At 40.8% G+C, this 18,697-nt stretch overlaps 1 protein-coding gene across 1 annotated transcript; it reads right to left on the reverse strand.

Annotated features, from left to right (window-relative positions):
• Window positions 1-229: 229 nt before the first annotated feature.
• Window positions 230-14,595, reverse strand: LOC147011571 (uncharacterized). The gene is made up of 5 exons (XM_085857048.1): window positions 14,362-14,595; window positions 12,053-12,487; window positions 9,643-10,041; window positions 8,599-8,621; window positions 230-2,834 (listed from the first exon to the last, which is right to left on the reverse strand). The coding sequence occupies exons 1-5, from the start codon at window positions 14,417-14,419 to the stop codon at window positions 2,697-2,699; spliced, it is 1,053 nt and encodes a 350-aa protein (XP_085713174.1). The 5' UTR covers window positions 14,420-14,595; the 3' UTR covers window positions 230-2,696.
• Between the last annotated feature and the right edge of the window lie 4,102 nt (window positions 14,596-18,697).

Here is an 18,697-nt window from a genome sequence, read left to right on the forward strand (position 1 = left end):
TGGACTGCAGTCCACACACATCCAGACTGCAGGCATCATGAGCCTGGACCATGGAGCTAATCCTAACCCTCACCCCCTTCTTCTATTCAATCTGCCCCCAATTATGGGTTAATGGCGTTTTGTGTTTATCCATTCAGAACAACTTGATAAATGATAAATGCAGGAAGGGATTAATGCAGCAGGTGATTACTGTGGGATTAACACAGCTGCCTTGATGGTATTACAGTGGCCTGCAAAGGTATTCACCTCCAAACATCTAAATGCCACATTTAAATGAATTATGGATTCTGTCGAAACAATTTTTCCAAATGTACTTTTTTATTCAGAATTGAAGAGTTCAAACTAAACACTGTTATAGTTGGAGGAGGTTATATGTCAAGAATACTTGCAAAAAGCATGTACAAATCAAAATTCACTGGTTGTAAAAGTATTCAACCCCTTCGTTCAGTAGTTGGTGGAAGCAACTTTTGCAGCAATGACTGCAATGAGTCTTTTTGGCTTGGTCTCTACCAGCTTTGCACACCTGAGATGGTGAAATATTTACCCATTATTCACGTGAAAATTGCTTTAGTTCTGCCAAGTTTGATGGGGATCATCAATAGACTGCAATCTTCAAATGTTGCCATAAATGTTCCATTGAGTTCAAGTCAGGGCTTTGACTGTGCCACTCAAGAACATGTTCTTCTCATTCAGCCACTCCAGTATGGCTTGAGCTTTGTGCTTCGGATCATTGTCCTGCTGCAATGTGAATCTCCTACCCGGTTTCAGATTCATGGCTGATTCAAGCAGGTTTCATCAATGACTCTCCTGAACATTTCATCGTCCATTGCCCCTTCTATTTTGACAAGCTTGCCAGTCCCTGCTGATGAATAGCAGCTCCATGACATGCTGCTGTCTCCACCCTGCTTAACAGTGTGGTTGGCATTGACTGGGTGATGTGCAATGTTCGTCTTGCACCAGAACTTATGCTTTGAATTTATACCAAAATCTTCAATGTTTGTCTGATCAGACCACAAAACCTTTCTCCACATACCTGCAGTATCAATCATTAAGATTCTTTTTCACAAGCTCCATATGAGCTTTTAGATGCATATTTTTCAGGAATGTCTTCTTTCTTGCTAACCGTCCATAGATGCCAGCTTTGTGATATCCAGAGTCTCCGCAAAGATAAATGCATCATATGCAAAATCAAGGTCAGAGATTTTGACATTCCTAAATGATGCACTGCACCTTGATCTTTCCGACATCCTCTGCAGAATCCAGTCCACAAAAGGACTGAAAAGTGGGGGAGGGGGGGTATATGTGTACACACACCTGATGAACTCCAGTAACAACTCAAAATAAGTCAGAGATGGTATCACCACATCTCACAGCACTCTCAGTTCCAGAGCATTGTTTAGAGTATCAGATCAGTTTTGGTGGCACCCCACGAACACCAGGAATCTTCCAGAGGGCATCCTGATTCACTGAATTTAATGCTTTGCAGAGATCAACATAGGCTGCAAGCAGCCCCTGCCGACACTCTCGTCTACGTTCAGTGAGGACCTGAAGAGCATGGATATGATCCATCGTTGACCTCTTGGGGTGTAAAGCCTAACGGCTCTGAACGCTGGTGCTCAAGCAGATGATGGCGAACCCTATCAATAATTATCCAAGCAAATACCTTGCCATGCACTGAGAGCAGTGTCATCACCTGGTAGTTGTTGTAGTCCTGGCAATCACTCTTTCCTTTCCAGAGAGGGACAACAAGGCCCATCTTCCAATCAGTTGGGATGATGCCTGTGTTCCAGACAGAGCACAGACTGCATGCAATGACATGAGCACTGCATTTCCACCAGCCTTGAGAAGTTCAGCATGACGCCACAGATCCCTGGAGCTTTACCCCATTTCAACCGGTTCACCACAGCCTGTTTCCATAAACGAAGGTGGACCACAGTTGATTGGAGGGTCAGCAATTGGAATAGTAAGACCCCTGCATTTCCAACACGACAGCTGGTGGATCAGCTTGGTACAGCCGCTCAAAGTAACCAGCCCAGCGGACCTGCACTTGGGACTCCTCTGTCAAGAGCCTACCACCCAACGCTCTAAGTGTAGTACACCATGGGATGGGTTTGGACAAACGCAATGCGTGATTTATCCTGTAAGCAGGACGAGAATCACTTGACCACAGGTGATGCTCTACCTCCTCACAGATTCCTCACACATAGGCCTCCTTGACCACCTTCAGCACACATGCAGTTTTATGCCTCAGCTCCCCGAACAGCTCAACTCTGCCATTTCGTATGGCCCTGCAACTCTGGTCAATAGTACCCAGTGTCCCTTGAGAGACAAAATTCTTCTTCGCCCTTATATTTTAATGTAACAATATTTGAGCCCCATTCCATCCAATGACAATGATTGATCTAGAAGCCTTACTTATGTTCTGACACTAAGTTTGTGTAAGAACACCTACGTACCAAAACTACACACTCAGATTTAAGAAATGCTTTTTAAATATTATTTAAATTTATCTTCTCAATTCTGAATCCTGGATTGGGAGAGGAAAGCACACCAAATGAAGCAAAGCAAAATTAATCAAACAGAGTTGATGAACATTTATGAATGCATCAGAGAATTAATCCATGATGGTGGCACGACATAGCCATATATGGGTGGATGTCATCATGTTGATCTATCAATGGCGGAGGTTAAGATGTCTACTTTTGAACAACAGCATAGACACAGTTTTCTTCCTCGAAATCATGGGAAGAATGAACATGGTTGTCTGATTTTGTTGCTCGTGAATCAACCTTGATTTCATTCAGGGTGACATAGGTCACCTCACCTTCTTCTTTCTGTAAAAAAAATTCAGGAACAAATGTGAAATTAAAAGTCATAAATTATATGAATGCTCTTTATTTCATGCTTCCACCTTTGTCCGAGTGAAACAATGGAAATAAATGAGAAGTGAAGAGATGATAAAGCTTGCCTCTCCATAAAGAGAAGCAGCCGCCGGTATGCATACACCTTTTCAAAGCAGTACAGCCGGCTATTTTCGGAGATGAGTGGGCCCGTTGGTCCCTTGGACCAAATTTTAATTGGTCTTCACAGCCTTGTTGCATACCCACCTGCTGTACTGCTTGAGCATTAGATTACCTTTCACAAAGCCCAGGTGTGCTTGGGGACAGCATGGGGATATGTTTGTGATTATTTTTGCAATATGATACTACTATTCTTGTTATTATCGTAAATATTATTAGTATTAACTAATATATGCTTTGTTGCAATGTTATCATTACCTCCATCGCTGAAGGTGAAGGAGGTTAGGTTTTCATCCCTCTCTGTCTGTTTGTTTGTCTGTTTGTCTGGGATATCTCAAAAAGTTGTGGACGGAATCGGATGAAACTTGGTGAGCGGGTTGGGTGTGTGACCATGGTGAATTGTTTAGATTTTGGTGAAGATCTGATTCCGGATCTGGATACGATAATTATTTAATTTTTCAAGTGATTCTTCAGCATTGAGAGAGAGGGGGCCAACAACGACACATAGCATGATATTTCAAAAATGCATTGTGCCCAAAATATTCTCGTGGATCAGGCATTACATGACAGAGGTATGCAGTCTACTGAGTGCCCTTCTAGTTTATTTTGTAATCGGAATGCCATGCCGTGGTAGAATGATATATTAAGCTGCTTGGTATACCTTAACATGGCGTGTGTTTAAAACATGGGAATTCTAATGGATTTTTTGTAGTTAATTGGCCTAATCAACTCAGGAGGTCATAATGATCATTTTTGTGTTTCAAATTCCACATCAGAATGCTCTCGTGGAACTCCACAAATAACATGCCTTACACACACGCACACACTTCATCCATTTATAGGAGAGTCTTAAAGGATCTACAGGGTGTTTGGGGTCTTTTGGGTCCTTTGGGTCTTTCAGGTTTTCTGGGTCTTTTTTGGGTCCTCAGTGTCTTATGGGTCTTTAGAGTCTTTTGGATTCTCTGGGACTTTTGAGTGTTTTGGATCCTCTGGGTCTTTTGGGTTCTGATGAACTTTTGGGTCTTCTAAGGGCCTCAGGGTCTTTGGGTCTTCTGGGTCTTTTGGGTCCTTGGGAACTTTTGGGTCTTTTGGGTCCTCATGAACTTTTGGGTCTTTTGTGTCCTCTGGTTCTTTTGTGCCCTCAGGAACTTTTGGGTCTTTCATGTCCTTGGGATATTTTTGTTCTTTTAGGTCCTTGGGGTCTTTTGTGTCCTCAGATCTTTGGGGTTCTCAGGTCTTTTGGGTGCTCTGGGTATTTTGTATCCTCGGGGACTTTTGGTTATTTGGGGTCTTTTTGGGTATCTGGGTCTTTTGGGTCCTTGGGATTTTTTCGATTTTCTGGGTCTTTTGTGTCCTTGGGAACTTTTGGGTCTTCTGATTCTTTTGGGTCCTCTGGGTCTTTTGGGGCATCAGGAACTTTAGCATCTTCAGGGTTTTTTGGGATCTTCAGGGACTTTTGGGTTCTCTGGGTTATCTGGGTCTTATGATTCCTCTGGGTTTTTGGGGTCTTGAGGGCTTTTGAGTCATTGCGGACTTTTTGGGTCATCTGGGTCTTTTGGGTCCTCAGAGTCTTTTGGGTTTTCAGAGTCTTCTGGGTCCTCGGTCACTTTTGGGTCATCTGGGTCTTTTGGATCTTCAGGGTATTTTGGGTCCTTATGGTCTTTTGGGTCATCTGGGTCTTTGGGGCCTTGTGGGTCCTCGGTGTCTTTTGGGTCCTCGGGGTTTTAAGGGTATTTTGGGTCATCTGGGTCTTTCGGGTCTTTTGGGTCGTCAGGGACTTGAAGGGTCTTTAAAGGTTGAAGGGGTCTCAGTAGTCTAATCAGTCAAAATGTACATTCCAATTGTTCATAATTAATGAAGAGACTACGTAATTAATAGACACAAAAGTATGACACACACGCATGCACGCATGCACACACACACACCCACACACACACACACACACACACACACACACACACACACACACACACACACACACACACACACACACACACACACACACACACACACACACACACACCTCATACATTTATAGTTGATTAACGAAAAAAAAAAATATTTTGCATTTTTGCAACCGTAATTTAATGAACTTCGACTTCTCCCGATTCTTGTCATATCAGGTTGCATATGAATTGATATTTGTCACTATAATCGATTGCTGTCAAAATGTGATCTCAAACTGCAGAGTTTGCTGGGTTCAGAGGGTATCGGTATATTACACGTTTTCTGATCGGCTCATTGGGCACAGTTGCAGTTCGCCAGACTTCCGCTTCCAAATCTGTCACTCTTAAACTGGGCCAAGTGCCTACCTTAGGGCCCTGTCACACCTTGACGTTTTAGCCAGCGTATGGCAACGTATCAAAATGTATCTAAAACGCTGGCGTACGCTGAACGATTTATGTTTTTTTCAGTTTTGGGCGTATTCATAACTAGTTGAACGTATGCATAACGTATTAGTAACGTACACAGAACGTTTCGAGAACTTATACATAACTTATACCACCGAATGCTTTGCGTGTTGTCGGCGTTCACAACCTATGCCCAACGATAGTCTAACTTATGCATAGCGCGCGGCAGCAAATCGCCGACGATTACGTGGCGTAGCCTATTAAAAGGCTGCCGCTCGACGATTAAAATCATAACTGCACGAGATATCGAAGTGTCAACATCACCGTCATGCCGAAGAAAACTTCGAAGAATGCTGCAAGGAAGTCTCCTGGCCGTGGCCGTGGACACGGACGCAAGGAGGATCCATCATCACCCACACCCTCCGCATCACGCTCACCTACTACTACTGACATGGACCTACTATTACTACTACTGACACGCTCACCTACTACAACTACTGATACTACTGACATGGACATCTACTCACCATGGAGTCTGAAACACTGACGGGTTCCTCCTGTGAAGCCCATTTTTGAATACCAATTCCCCTAAACGCTGCCAATACGCCATTATAAGTTAGAAAGTTAGAAACTGTAAGTTAGAAACACGTTCAGTAAGTTCTGTGGTCGTCTGGAAGACGTCAAATATGTCTACATACGTCAATATGCGTTTGCGATACGTTACACAAAGGTTCAAAGCACGTTACACATAGGTTAGAAATAAGTTTCGGGTACGCTAGACATTACCTCGACATATTTCGACTTATGAGTAACTTACAAGTAACATGTGTCGACATGTGTCAACGATCGCATAACGTGCCTACAACTTATGGCCAGCATATGTGGAACATGTGAGTCATACGCTAAGCACATCGAAAATTTTTGAGCATGCTTAAAATTTGTCGACGAGCTCGGCGTACTACGACGTATGCCAGCGTGCTTCAGCATGCTTCAGCGTGCTCTTAACGTACACAAAACTTACCCATAACGTATTCAACGTGTGCCAACGTATTCGCCAAATTTTTCATACGTTGGCATACGCTGGCTAAATCGTCAAGGTGTGACAGGGCTTTTACATTGGTGAACAAAATGAAACTCGCTCGGCAAATTAGTTGAGCAGAAAGCAACAACAACAGCTACTGCAGGTGGTGATGGAGGGCTTCAACTTGAACTTAAAGGGTTCAATTATCATTGATTGGCGATCCCGTTTATTAAAAAAAATAGATGATCATCGAGATATTACTAAAACTTTCATCTTGTGTATATATATATATATATATATATATATATATATATATATATATATATATATATATATATATATATATATATATCTTCTTCTTCTTCTTTCGGCTGCTCCCGTTAGGGGTCGCCACAGCGGATCATCCGTATGATCCGCATAGTGATTTGGCACATGTTTTATGCCGGATGCCCTTCCTGACGCAACCCTGGTCGCCTCTTATGACACAGGGATATGGTACACCTATTTTAACCGGGGTATACACCGGCCCAGTACAATGGTACTCATTTTGCCGACCTCGGAAGGATGACAGGCTGAGTCAACCCCCTGGTGCATTAATTCAGTGGCCCAACGGGGCTTGAACTCAGGACCTTTTGGATCCCAAGCCGCTGCCCGAACCACTGTGCCAACACCAGGCTAATATATATATATATATATATATATATATATATATATATATATATATATATATATATATATATATTCCCAAAATACAGCCAAAACGGCACAAGATAGTGCAAAATTTTCCAGCCTACCCTACTCACCATTCTCCTGTGGTGTGCAGTAACAAGTTTCGTTCAAATCGGGCAACGAAAAAAATTATTAAAAAATAAATTCCCGATTCAGTCGAGTACTCTTCGCGAATATTTGATCATTGCAAACAATCTCACCGGTATAGTTCGCTGGAGCTATCTTTTTGTTTTTTTCTTGTAATTATTTTTTTCATCAACCGCTATCACAATGGGAACCCAACAGGTTCCCGGATCGTCTAGTAGTATACATAATTTGGCGTGGGGTTATGTGTGGTGTGGGTTTGTATGCAGTCTGAAACGGATGGACAGAATGAGCTGAAATTTAGTGGTTGTACTTCAGTTGCACCCAGGACAGTTTTACACATTAAAAAAATTAATAGTCGTGGGGGTTTGGATGCAATTTGTCCATTTAAATGTGTTTTGTGTAGCGTCGCTCCCGGTGGGAGAGCGTATTACAAGTCCCAGCGGTTTACACTGTTCTAATTGGATCTCTGCATGTAAACCTGAGAGAATCGTCAACCTTTGGCTAATTTACATGCATTCTCCATATTTTATGCACTTCAAACTCACTGGATGAAATAATTTGCAAAGTGGTGGTTGTGCTTCGGGTGTGCATGCTGACGTTCTCCAAAATTGGGATGGCCATCTCCAACTTAAATTTTTTTCTTTTTTTTCCCTAAAATGGAGACTTTTCAGAAGATGTGAGTGAATTATCATACATGTGGTGCATCACTGGACAGAACATCTTGAAAAGTGGATGCTATTGCAAAACAATAAATCAATCTCCCAGATGTTGCACACATAATTCTAAAAGATGCCAATCATATGTGTTATTCTATAATGAAAACTATAATCATCATAGATGTGGGGAATGCATTGAAACCTGCATGTCTGTTTGTTTGTGGGAAGAAATGAGTTGAAACTTGGTGGTTGTACTCGGGGTGTTCGTGGGAATGTTCTTAGTTGGGATGGCTATCAAAGGAAGAGCAGTTACGCTGAATAGAATGGTCGTGCTTTGTTGTTGCATATGAATAATAAATACCTAAAATTGAGAAAACTAACTTCTTCAACAAATCAAGTGGCCTCTGACCTCACCACCATTAGTGGTGGTGTAAAAGTATCCAATTTGTTTTTCTGACTGCTTTTGAATGGGGTGAAGGTGTAGGTGTAGAAAAAAAATGCTCGAGAAAGTAATTTAATAGCATAAACTATTGTGACAATGACTCAAACCTGATGGAGTGAATGATTAAAATGTAATGTCCACTCACCATAACATTTTAGAATTTACACCAATTCATATCAAGGGTTTGAAACATGCATTTATTATTCAGCATACAGGTATTTGAGAAAGTGTCGAGAGCCCTGATAAAGAATAACCGAAGCAGTGCTGTAACTATGGAATGAATGGTACTTACAGGATTCTGCAGAGGTGAAGTTCCTGAAATAAATCACAACAGTTAATCACAAATCAAAATCGATAAATGATGACAATTCACAGTCACACACTATATTTATCTCTGTTTAACACCCGATATTAAAATCTAACATTATATCATTCCCTTGCGGACTTCAAATATCTCACGGGGAGTTTTGAAGATAATCCGCCATTGTGTGTCCGAGACAAATTCCACATTACACTGCTAGGAAGGGAATGGAAACCCACCCAGAGTGTTTCAAGCTAGGCATGAGACTTGATCAGAAAAAACCCTTTAATGGGGGTCAGAGGGGTCGGGTGGGGTTATGACTTGGAGGATAATATAATATTGATAATCCTTGTGCAATAAATAATGTCAATTCGGCTTCAACAGTGAAAATGACATTTTAAAGGTCTGGGTGATCCTGAGTGATGGTGGTAATAACAATCACCACAATTAGCCATAAAATTAGGTGAAGACCAAAGAAGGTAACTGACACTTTCATCCTGGAATAGAAAACTAAATTTGTGAAAATGTATATCCTTTACAGTTCGTGAGTTACAGGTGAAACAGTTATGGTTTGGAAAAGGAACTTGGTTTTGATGGTTGGTGTCCAACTAAACACAGGTGGCAAGAAGATAATGACGTCAATCTGGAAACATCAACACGAAATGTTCTCATCATAGACTGATTGATTGTTTGATTTGAACAAGCGATAGAATCTTGATGAACCCAGTGCAAACTTAATGTGTGACTTATTAGAGGGTTCTTGTACTCGGAAGGTGGGGGTGGGGATTGCGGTGGTAGTGAAGAGAAGGGAATTGGGGATGTAGCGGAGGAAGGGATGAAGTATTTGCTGGACTTGCTTTCATAACCACAGGAGATGTAACATAATGTTAAAGTACGATATGACATATAAATGATGTGATGTAATATGAACAATATGATATGCTTTGATATAATATTTGTAACAGAATGAAATATAATAGTTAAAAAAACGTGCAGATTTGTCATGAAAAATGTGGATTCAGATCTTTCTTTCACCTTGGTTTTTGTATTTCTTCTTGGAGATAAAGAATCCAAGAGTGAGAAGAACAAGAAGAACAAGGCAGAGGAGAGTTGACCACAGAACTACAGTCCAGGAGACCTTTTGTGCATTTTGTTTGAAGTACACAAACTTGTGATCCGCTCCGTGTTTGTTCTGTACCAGGCACTTGTACTTCCCTTCAAGCAGATCGTTTGTGTTGATCAAACGACTTTTGATATTTTGTATTTTGTTTGGATACATTTTATCAACTAACATTTGGCTTGCATTCAGAAGGAGTCCTTGAGGGTTCCACCAGGTGATGTTTGGTTCCGGCTTGCCCTCGGCCTCACAGAACAGTTTCCAGGTGTTGCTGGAGTTCACGAACTCACTCGAGATGTTCAGGATCTTTGGACGCACTGTGGGATCAGGTTTGTACATCATACACTGTGGTACACGATATATACACTTACCATGACATGCAACACCATATAATAAAGAAAGGAATATTATTTCAAATTTGATTGTCATATGATATTGCAATGGTTATGGAAAAGCAGGTCTCTGGAGAGTTTCATCCACCGTGTAAGAAACCCTTTGTTATGGATATTTCATGAGTATGTGCACCAGGTCAGGTGCAATTATCAGTGATCTGTTGGATTTAGGGTCGGAGCGTGAGTGTCGTTTCCAAGAAAACCCTTCATTCACCCCAGCGAGCGAACTCTGAAACTGCTAACAATATCATAATTATTTTATTTAAAATAACATGGAAACTCCTGACCACAGACAAAGCTTTCATCCACAGCCTCATGTAGTACTGCTCTCCTCTCTGGGCTGGTGCTCCCACCTCTCACCTTTCTCGGCTTCAGGCTGTGGAAACCAAGGCATTTAGGATCATTGGTATCTCCCGCGTTGAGGCTGAGTCTTTGAGTCTCTCACTCTCTCACCACGGGCAGGTCTCTGGTCTTTTTATCTTCTACAGTCTCCTCTCTGGACTCCCCCGCCCCCTTGCTCTGCCTGTGATATGTCAGCCCCATATTTCAGTAGCGCGCTCAAGGTCTGCCAGCAAACCTCTTCTGGTAAAACTATCAAAATCACGAATCACTGCTCACCTTCACTCTCTCATTCCTCTTCTTTTCCACCTTTGGAATAAACTCCCTCACTCTCTTCAATCCCATTCTTCCCTCTAGATCTTCAAAACTGCTGTTCACCACCATCTGTTATCCCCCCCCCATCCAAAACCTCAATCTTTTCTACCTCCACTAATCCACCCCAAACCCACCTCCTTCAAATTCCCCACTTTCCTCCTGAAAGTCCCTGTCATGTATGGTCCTGAAAGTCCCTGTGGTGTGCATTTTGTTCACCCCATGTTGCCCACCCCCATCCCTCTCCCTTTCACAGATTCCCAAATATCACTGTTCCCCACTTTTTTCCTTCCCTCTCCCACCCCTCCTATCTCTTGCCCCCCTTGTTGTGTGTTGTGCGCTAGCTCTCATACGAGCCTCGCCAATGTATACAAAAAAACACAAAACGTTTGTCTCTGATAGTTTCTCCCTCTTGCATCGTGTCATCGCCATTTTGATTATTTTTATACATCCTCAACACCTTACATTTCGTTCTTTTCAAGTGTATCTGCCAATCATTTTCCCAATCCATTAAAGTATCCAGATCTTCCTGAATCTGATTTCCCCACTATCGGCTATCAACCTTCCCTCTAAACTTTGTGTTATCCACAAATTTGGAAAACAAACTCTTTACCACACTGTCCAAATCATTGATGTAAATTAGGAAGAAGAAGAAAGTGTTTTTTTTATCAAGGTTCTATGTCGGTGGAAATGGTAAAATGCATATAAATAAATAATGGTTCCTGAAATGCATTTATAATCCTGGATTAATATCTTCCTCTTGTTTTTAATCCAGAAATTCCAAATTGGTTCCAATCACAAAATAGCTTCCCATGCCCTCATCGAAGAGCCTTTTATTTGGAACCTTATCAAATTCCTTGTGAAAATCTACATGATCTACATCAACTTCACTTAACCCAACTACCCAATCAGAAATTGCTTGAGATAACTCCAATAAATTAATTAAATATGACCTCCCTTTGATAAATCCATGTTTATTATCTTTAATGTTAATATTTATATAAATGGTTCCACATCCAATCCCTAATTAACCTCTCCAACCTCTTCCCGACATTGAAGATAAACTAACGAGTCTGTCGTTCTCTGATTCCTCTCCTGATCATTTTATTAAAGAAAGATGTAATATTTACAACTCCACAATCCTCTGGTACTCACTGTTCATGTATAAACTCACTGTTCAAGTTCACATTATAAACTTTTTTTATTTTTTTATTCATTATTTTACAATACAAATGATAATCAACCATATTGTGATTATAATGTGAAACATTCTTTGTGAAATTACCATCGACCTGAAGATTTGTTTCTTTCTCTTCCCTGACTGTAAATCCATCTTTTTTTCCATTTGTTTTTGTCCATTCAAACCGACATGGGTACCATCCCTGATCCTCCATCCTCAGATGACTGATCCTCACCGTCCCATCGCCTGAACTAACGTTACCAACAGGTTCGATCCTCTCTTTGAAATCTTCTCTTGGCTCGTTTGATGAACTGTTATAAACTACATTCTGTTTTGAGGGGGTTCCTTTTGTCCTTTTATCTTTGGATAACAACAAACGTAGATCTTCGAGGATGTTTAGATAACTGTGATTAAACTGACAGGGAAGAATCACATCTTCGCCCCGCACACCGATCACCTCTCGTTGTGCACAAAGTTCTATTTTAATCCCTCCATCTTTTTCCTCAATTGTGCAGTTATCCGTGTCCAGGATTCGTGATTCTGTGGGAAATGTAAACAACAATATCAGTTACAATAATAATCACAGACTATGCACATTATGTATAAACTGTACAAACAATGACAGTGAATGAATGGATGATAATTCTAAAATAAAAATATGTTTAGGAGTTTAATGGTTGGTAAATGTAAATTGTGTAAGGTTAGGATAGTTTATAGTCAGAGTTCCCAAACCCATTGTCACGTCCTCAACTTGAAAAACCCTCCAAAAAATCTTGATTTTTGAAGGTGGGTTTTCGCGTCGAAAGCGTTTTCTCAAACAACCATTTGGGTCACGAGGCAAAAATGATTTAACATTTTGGTTCCTGAACAAAAAGGTTTGGGAATCACTGGTCCAGAACTTTGCAATTCTCCTCTTTTATCCTGGGTTTGAATCCCGACCAAGGTGTAAACTGTGTCATCCCGGTGTTAAACTAGCAGATTGATTCATCAATGTGTTTATCTGCTTTGTCAATCCCATATGTATCAATGATCACAGTTAAACTGAGATTCCCATCTTCCACAATTAGTTTATAAACGTAAACTTATCTTATCGTCCCCCATGCAAATCCTCGATCTTTTCTAACCCCGTTAATCCACCCCAAACCCACCGCCTTCAAATTCCCTGCTTTGCTTCCTGAAAGTCCCTGGAATGTCCATCTTCTATTCCCCATGTTCCCCACCCCATCCCTCTCTCTTCCATAGATCTCCTAATGTCTCTGTTCCCCAATGTTTTGTTCTTCCCACTCCCGCCCCTCTTGTCTCATGCCCCCCTTGCTGTGAATTGTGCGTTAGCTCTCATTCGAGCCACGACAAGGTATACAAAACAAAAAGGACCCCACGGTGTCCTCCTTGAAAAGGAGGTGAGTTATCACCGGCACCATGAACAAATTACAAATTCCCACCCGAATTGACTGTTGGGAAGGCAATGGCAAACCACCCAGGATAACCGTTGCCAATCAACTTCTTCGACATAACCAACATTATGTAACGAGTCTGTGTAGCACATCATCATCATCCTTATCATCATCCTCATCATTATCATGATCATCATCATTATCAGCATCCTTATCATTGGCATCCTCATCATTATCATTATCATCATCACCACCATCATCATGATCATAATCGTCATGATCATTATCATCATCATTATCATCATTAATCATCATTATCATCATCATTATCATAACCATCCTCATCATCCTTATCATCCTCATCATTATCGTTATCATCATCATTATTGGTATCATCATCATTATAATCATCATTATTATCTTTATCATCATCATCATCATTGTCGTTATCATTATTATCATCATCATTATCTTCGTCAACATCAACGTCATCGTCATCGACATCATCATCATCATCATGAAATCTCTTCAAAATGTTCAGAATTCACAAATAGTGAAAACTTCAGCACAGCAACCAGATTGAGATTATTTTTCTGAGGAGAAAGTTTTGGAAGTTTGATCTAAAACCGTATGCTGTGGGCCATCTATTTATGATGTATGTGGTCGTTGGGTGTGTGAGCATTGGAGAGGGCTTCAGGTACAAAACAGAAGGAAGAATTCGAATGTCAAGATGAGAGATGGGAGGACATCGGGACGGGGAACGGTGGAAAGAGTGGATGAAAAGAGGTAAAGATTGGGGATTGGGAAGGGAGGGAATGGGGGAGGAGTTGAAATTCTGTCACAATTGTGATGTCATAAATATATGGCCAGGGTTATACACTTTTTAATGATTGGTATATCCACACACTTTGAGGATACCTTGTTCTCAATTAAAGACTCAGCTCTTCTTTCAAACAAAATGAATGTTTTAACAAGTGTGGGTGTTGTTGATGAAAGCAAGACATGCAAGAAATAACTTACCAGTTAACAAAAATCCTGAGATCATTGTCATCAGAGTGGGATAAATGAGAAAGATCATTGTCAGGAGGGAAAATCAGATCCTCGAGTTGGTGCTGATATGAGATTGGTACCTGAGGTCAGAGACTATGAACCAGCACCGAGTTCCAGATCCTGATATCAAACACTCCCGGTAACACCAAGAGTACTTGTGGACAATTCACTTCCAATCCAATCAGAACGTTCCATAATCTCCTCCTATAAGGGGGTGGATCCTGAACGATATCGAGGAAGTTCGAACAACCAACAAATACATATTTAAACCAAACTGCACTTACGCTTGAACACATATAGATTATTATTTATTTAATATAGTGTGTTATAAACTTTATCCACAATAATTAAATAATGTACATATATATGTATTTTAATGTGTATTTCTCAAAGAAGAAATGAAATCGTGAAGTGTGTTCTTTGTTCTGAGAAATACAGAAAAGAGAAGGAACGAATAGGTTGTGTACACAGAGTTTGAGGAACTTGAAAAGGAAATGTTTTTACAAACATATTCCATTTAACCATTTTATATTTTTACATGTGTACCTGTATTACCAGGTGTACCTCAATAATACAAAAATGAAGTCTCAACATGAATCACTACATTATAATATTAATTCGCTTAGCCATATTTTGTGGACGTATCATGTGGATATATTGACGTCCTCACGAACCCTCAATTCAGAAACTTCGAGCGGAGCGCAGTTTTGGCTCGTTCTGATTATTCTAGATAATCAGCTCTCTCTCATCCGTCCAGGGTTTCACATTAAACTTTTTATAAACTTGTACAGGAGCTTGGACATAGATCACGTGGATGACACAGACATAAGGAGACATCAATGTACATTTACATGTTTGCAAGGACATGATTAGAGGACAAACACACATACAGTACTTGAGTACCGACAGAATGAGTCATGGTAGAGATTGAAAAATGAAGAACTCAAACCCTCTCTACTTAGCTTGTCATCTTCCACACCTTCTCAAGTCTCAGATTCTGTGCACTTTCAATCCTTTGTTTCATTTTTAGCTTACCTGGACTTTAGATCGCTTTTGCGATTGAGCAGTGTCCAAAGGTGAGCGAGTCAGTGAGTCTCGCTTGAACCAAACACACAATTTTGATGAAACTTGGCCACAAGATTCATATATGATGCCTAACGAATGTGTATTGAAGCATCAAAATCTACGCTCATTGAAGGGGTCTACATGGTGAGTTTTTGACTCCCCCCCCCACCCAAAACATAGGTATTTCCTTTGTTCTCCAAAACTACACTCACGATTTTGATGAAACTTGAGCACAACCTTCATCACAGGGACTTACCAAAGTGTATCGACCGCATCAAAATGAGTGCTCATTAAGGGGGTCTATGGGAAGGGGAGTTTGACCCCCCCCCCCAAAATAGGTATTTGCTCTCTTCTCAGAAAATATACACGATTTCGATGAAACTTGATCACAACATTCTTCACTAGTTATATACCAAAGTGTATTGCCTGCATCAAATTATGTGATACTTAAGTGAGTCTTTGGCTGGTGGAGCGAGAAGGTTCTCAAACCCCAAAATAGTTATTTGCTCTCTTCCCCGAACTACATAAATAATTTCAATGAAACTTAACCACAGCCTTCATCACCCTTGATGTACCAAAGTTTGCTCACAGCATTAAAAAAAAATTCAGGGTCTGAGTGGGTCTGCAGGGGGTTTGAGTGACTATTTCTCCTGTAGTGGGGCAACTTAGCATAACAATTGTGCATTTTGTGAGGAAAGCAACAAATTTGGCACATCGTAGCCTATCATATTATGAACAGATTTGGATGTTGGGCCATCTCAAATTCAGCCGCTGATGGCTGTGGCAGCCATTTTCCACTGCCATCAAAAATTTGAGATGGCCCAATATCGAAATCTGTTCATTATATGATAGGCTACGATGTGCCAAATTTGTTGCTTTCCTCACAAAATGCACAATTGTTAGACTATATTTAGCTAAGTTGCCCCACTACTGATCCAGATGAACATCAGGACAGACAGTCGTATGATTTAATCATCTTTGTCTCTCTCTCTCACCAACGACTTTTTCTTCTTGTCCCTTAATTATCCTGCTGCACGTTATTAATTTTACTATCTGTGATGTTTTGTTTCCTTGACCTTCATCCATCTGTACCTCACACCCTTTTGATGACCCACTGCCCCTCCAACGTTTGTCCTACAGCTCTTTCATGACCTCAACTTTTGAATTATAAAAAATGCTTAAGGTTTGTCCAGGTGTTGAGTTCCCCTCATTTGGATTGTGAATGGATTTTAAATAAGAACATATTTAAATTAAGAAGATGGGTTTAATGATGTGTGATTGTACCAGTTACGGGAAACCATCAACCTTGCCGAAGATTTCTTGAATTAACCTTTTATGGGTCCTCCCCTGCCCGATCCCTTCCTACTCATCCCTTCCACCAGACATCCTATCACTACACACAAGTTTATTTAATTGTCCCTTAGATTAAGATGTTCGTTCCAGCATCAAATAACTTAATTAAAGTGTCAATTAATTTAATAACTAAAACCTTGTTTAGTTTAATCAGTCAAGCAGGTGAATGAATTTTGGTCACATGATCGATTACGATATTTAAACTGACAGTGTGAACTGAAACTGGTGATGAGGTTGATGTTCTTGATGAGAAATTTTCTGAGATTGTTACACCAACGAGGGCCAGTTAAAAACATAAAGGGGGAAATTAAACATAAACGGTAGAGGTAGGAGGGGAATCTACCCCATGTCACTTATTAACACAGAGCTCTTTCAACACCGTGGAACTGTAATGTAAAGTGAACAGACTCAGTTGTGATGATATCGTTACATTTTCAGATTCCTTTCACCAAAACTGGACAAGCAGTCACAGCATAGCTTGATCTTAAAGCACAGTAGTGTGTCAGAACCATCCACAGTATCGATCAAAAACAGCAGAGGAAAGAGGAAATGAACAAACTCTGTTGGTTGGTTGTCAGTGTTGCAATGTTTTATTTATTTATTTATTTATCTACTTTTAATACAGAAGTTCAGGCTCAAGAAAAAACAAAACGACTGATTGCACCAGGTTAATCCCCATCAGATGGTCGATTGAGGGAACATGTAAGTCAATTAAAAATTGGAGCAGAAATACCTTTTTATTTTTGTGTGGTTTCATTAAGAAACTAATTCGTGGTTTATTAATGAAATAACTTCTGGGGTTCAGATTTGAGATGTGTTTGACAATGTAGAACTTGTGTTTGTGTAGTCACGTGATTCACCAGCAGAACAAAGGTCATGTAAGCTGTCTCGCAGGTATTGAGACCCCGCCATCTTTCTTCAATACCTGAGTCCTTTAAACTCTGGTCCTGTATGTTCTTGTTGTTTATCTGTCGAGATGGAACATGTTGACGACGATGATGCTGGGATTAAGTTTCCCACCCCACCAGCCTTTTTATCAACACCGGGTGTGGAAAAGGTGATAGAGTTGCTTTCAGACATATAGTACGTTGTTGAAAGTAGCCTCGACAAAAGAGAGAGAGAGAGGGAGAGAGAGAGAGAGAGAGAGAGAGAGGGAGGGAGAGAGAGGGGGAGGGAGGGAGAGTGAGAGAGAGAGAGAGAGAGAGAGAGAGAGAGAGAGAGAGAGAGAGAGAGAGAGAGAGAGAGAGAGGGAGAGAGAGAGAGAGAGAGAGAGAGAGAGAGAGAGAGAGAGAGAGAGAGAGAGAGAGAGAGAGAGAGAAAGTGAGAGAGAGAAAGTGAGAGAGAGAAAGTGAGAGAGAGAAAGTGAGAGAGAGAGAGAGAGAGAGAGAGAGTGAGTACCTCCCGGAGAAGCGCCATTCTCATCCATTGCTTCGCGCAAGAAGGCCAACGGATATTTGCAACGCTGGACAATACCGATAACTATGATGATTCTGTTATATCTTGAGAGGTGCATTTTGGACTGAAACAAAATGTCATGATTGAAATGTACAGATTCCTCAACATGGGCAGAGACGATGTGAAACAACTCATGAGTAATTCGTCTGATTACATTAACTGTAGCTCGGTGTAAGTTTGGAACTTTTTCACTTGTAAGCATTGTTAATGAAACTGTTATCATGTGCATCCATGTTCCTAAAATGTTCCCTTAAGAATCACAAACTGTCGACTGCCGATCGCCCTTTTCCCAGTTGAAACAATTCCCCGACATTAGCGGACTCAACATGAGCAGAAACGTATCCCCGGTGAATGTCGGGGTCTTACTGCACGTGAACAAAACATTCATGACATCTCATGCCCTGAAGGAAGTGGAACTCTGAGAATCATCATT

This window comes from Eptatretus burgeri, chromosome 15 (assembly GCF_056783735.1).
Source record: "Eptatretus burgeri isolate ZD-2024b chromosome 15, Ebu_testis_v1, whole genome shotgun sequence".
NCBI classification, from domain to species: domain Eukaryota; kingdom Metazoa; phylum Chordata; class Myxini; order Myxiniformes; family Myxinidae; genus Eptatretus; species Eptatretus burgeri.

Excerpts from the sequence above, each read along its gene's own strand:
- LOC147011571 (XM_085857048.1), bottom strand. The coding sequence starts at position 14,419 with ATGATCTTTCTCATTTATCCCACTCTGATGACAATGATCTCAGGATTT. Across the intron at positions 12,488-14,361 it reads CTCAGGATTTTTGTTAACTG|AATCACGAATCCTGGACACG; the intron begins GTAAGTTATTTC and ends CATTTCCCACAG. Across the intron at positions 2,835-8,598 it reads CTTCACCTCTGCAGAATCCT|AAAGAAGAAGGTGAGGTGAC; the intron begins GTAAGTACCATT and ends TTTTTTTTACAG.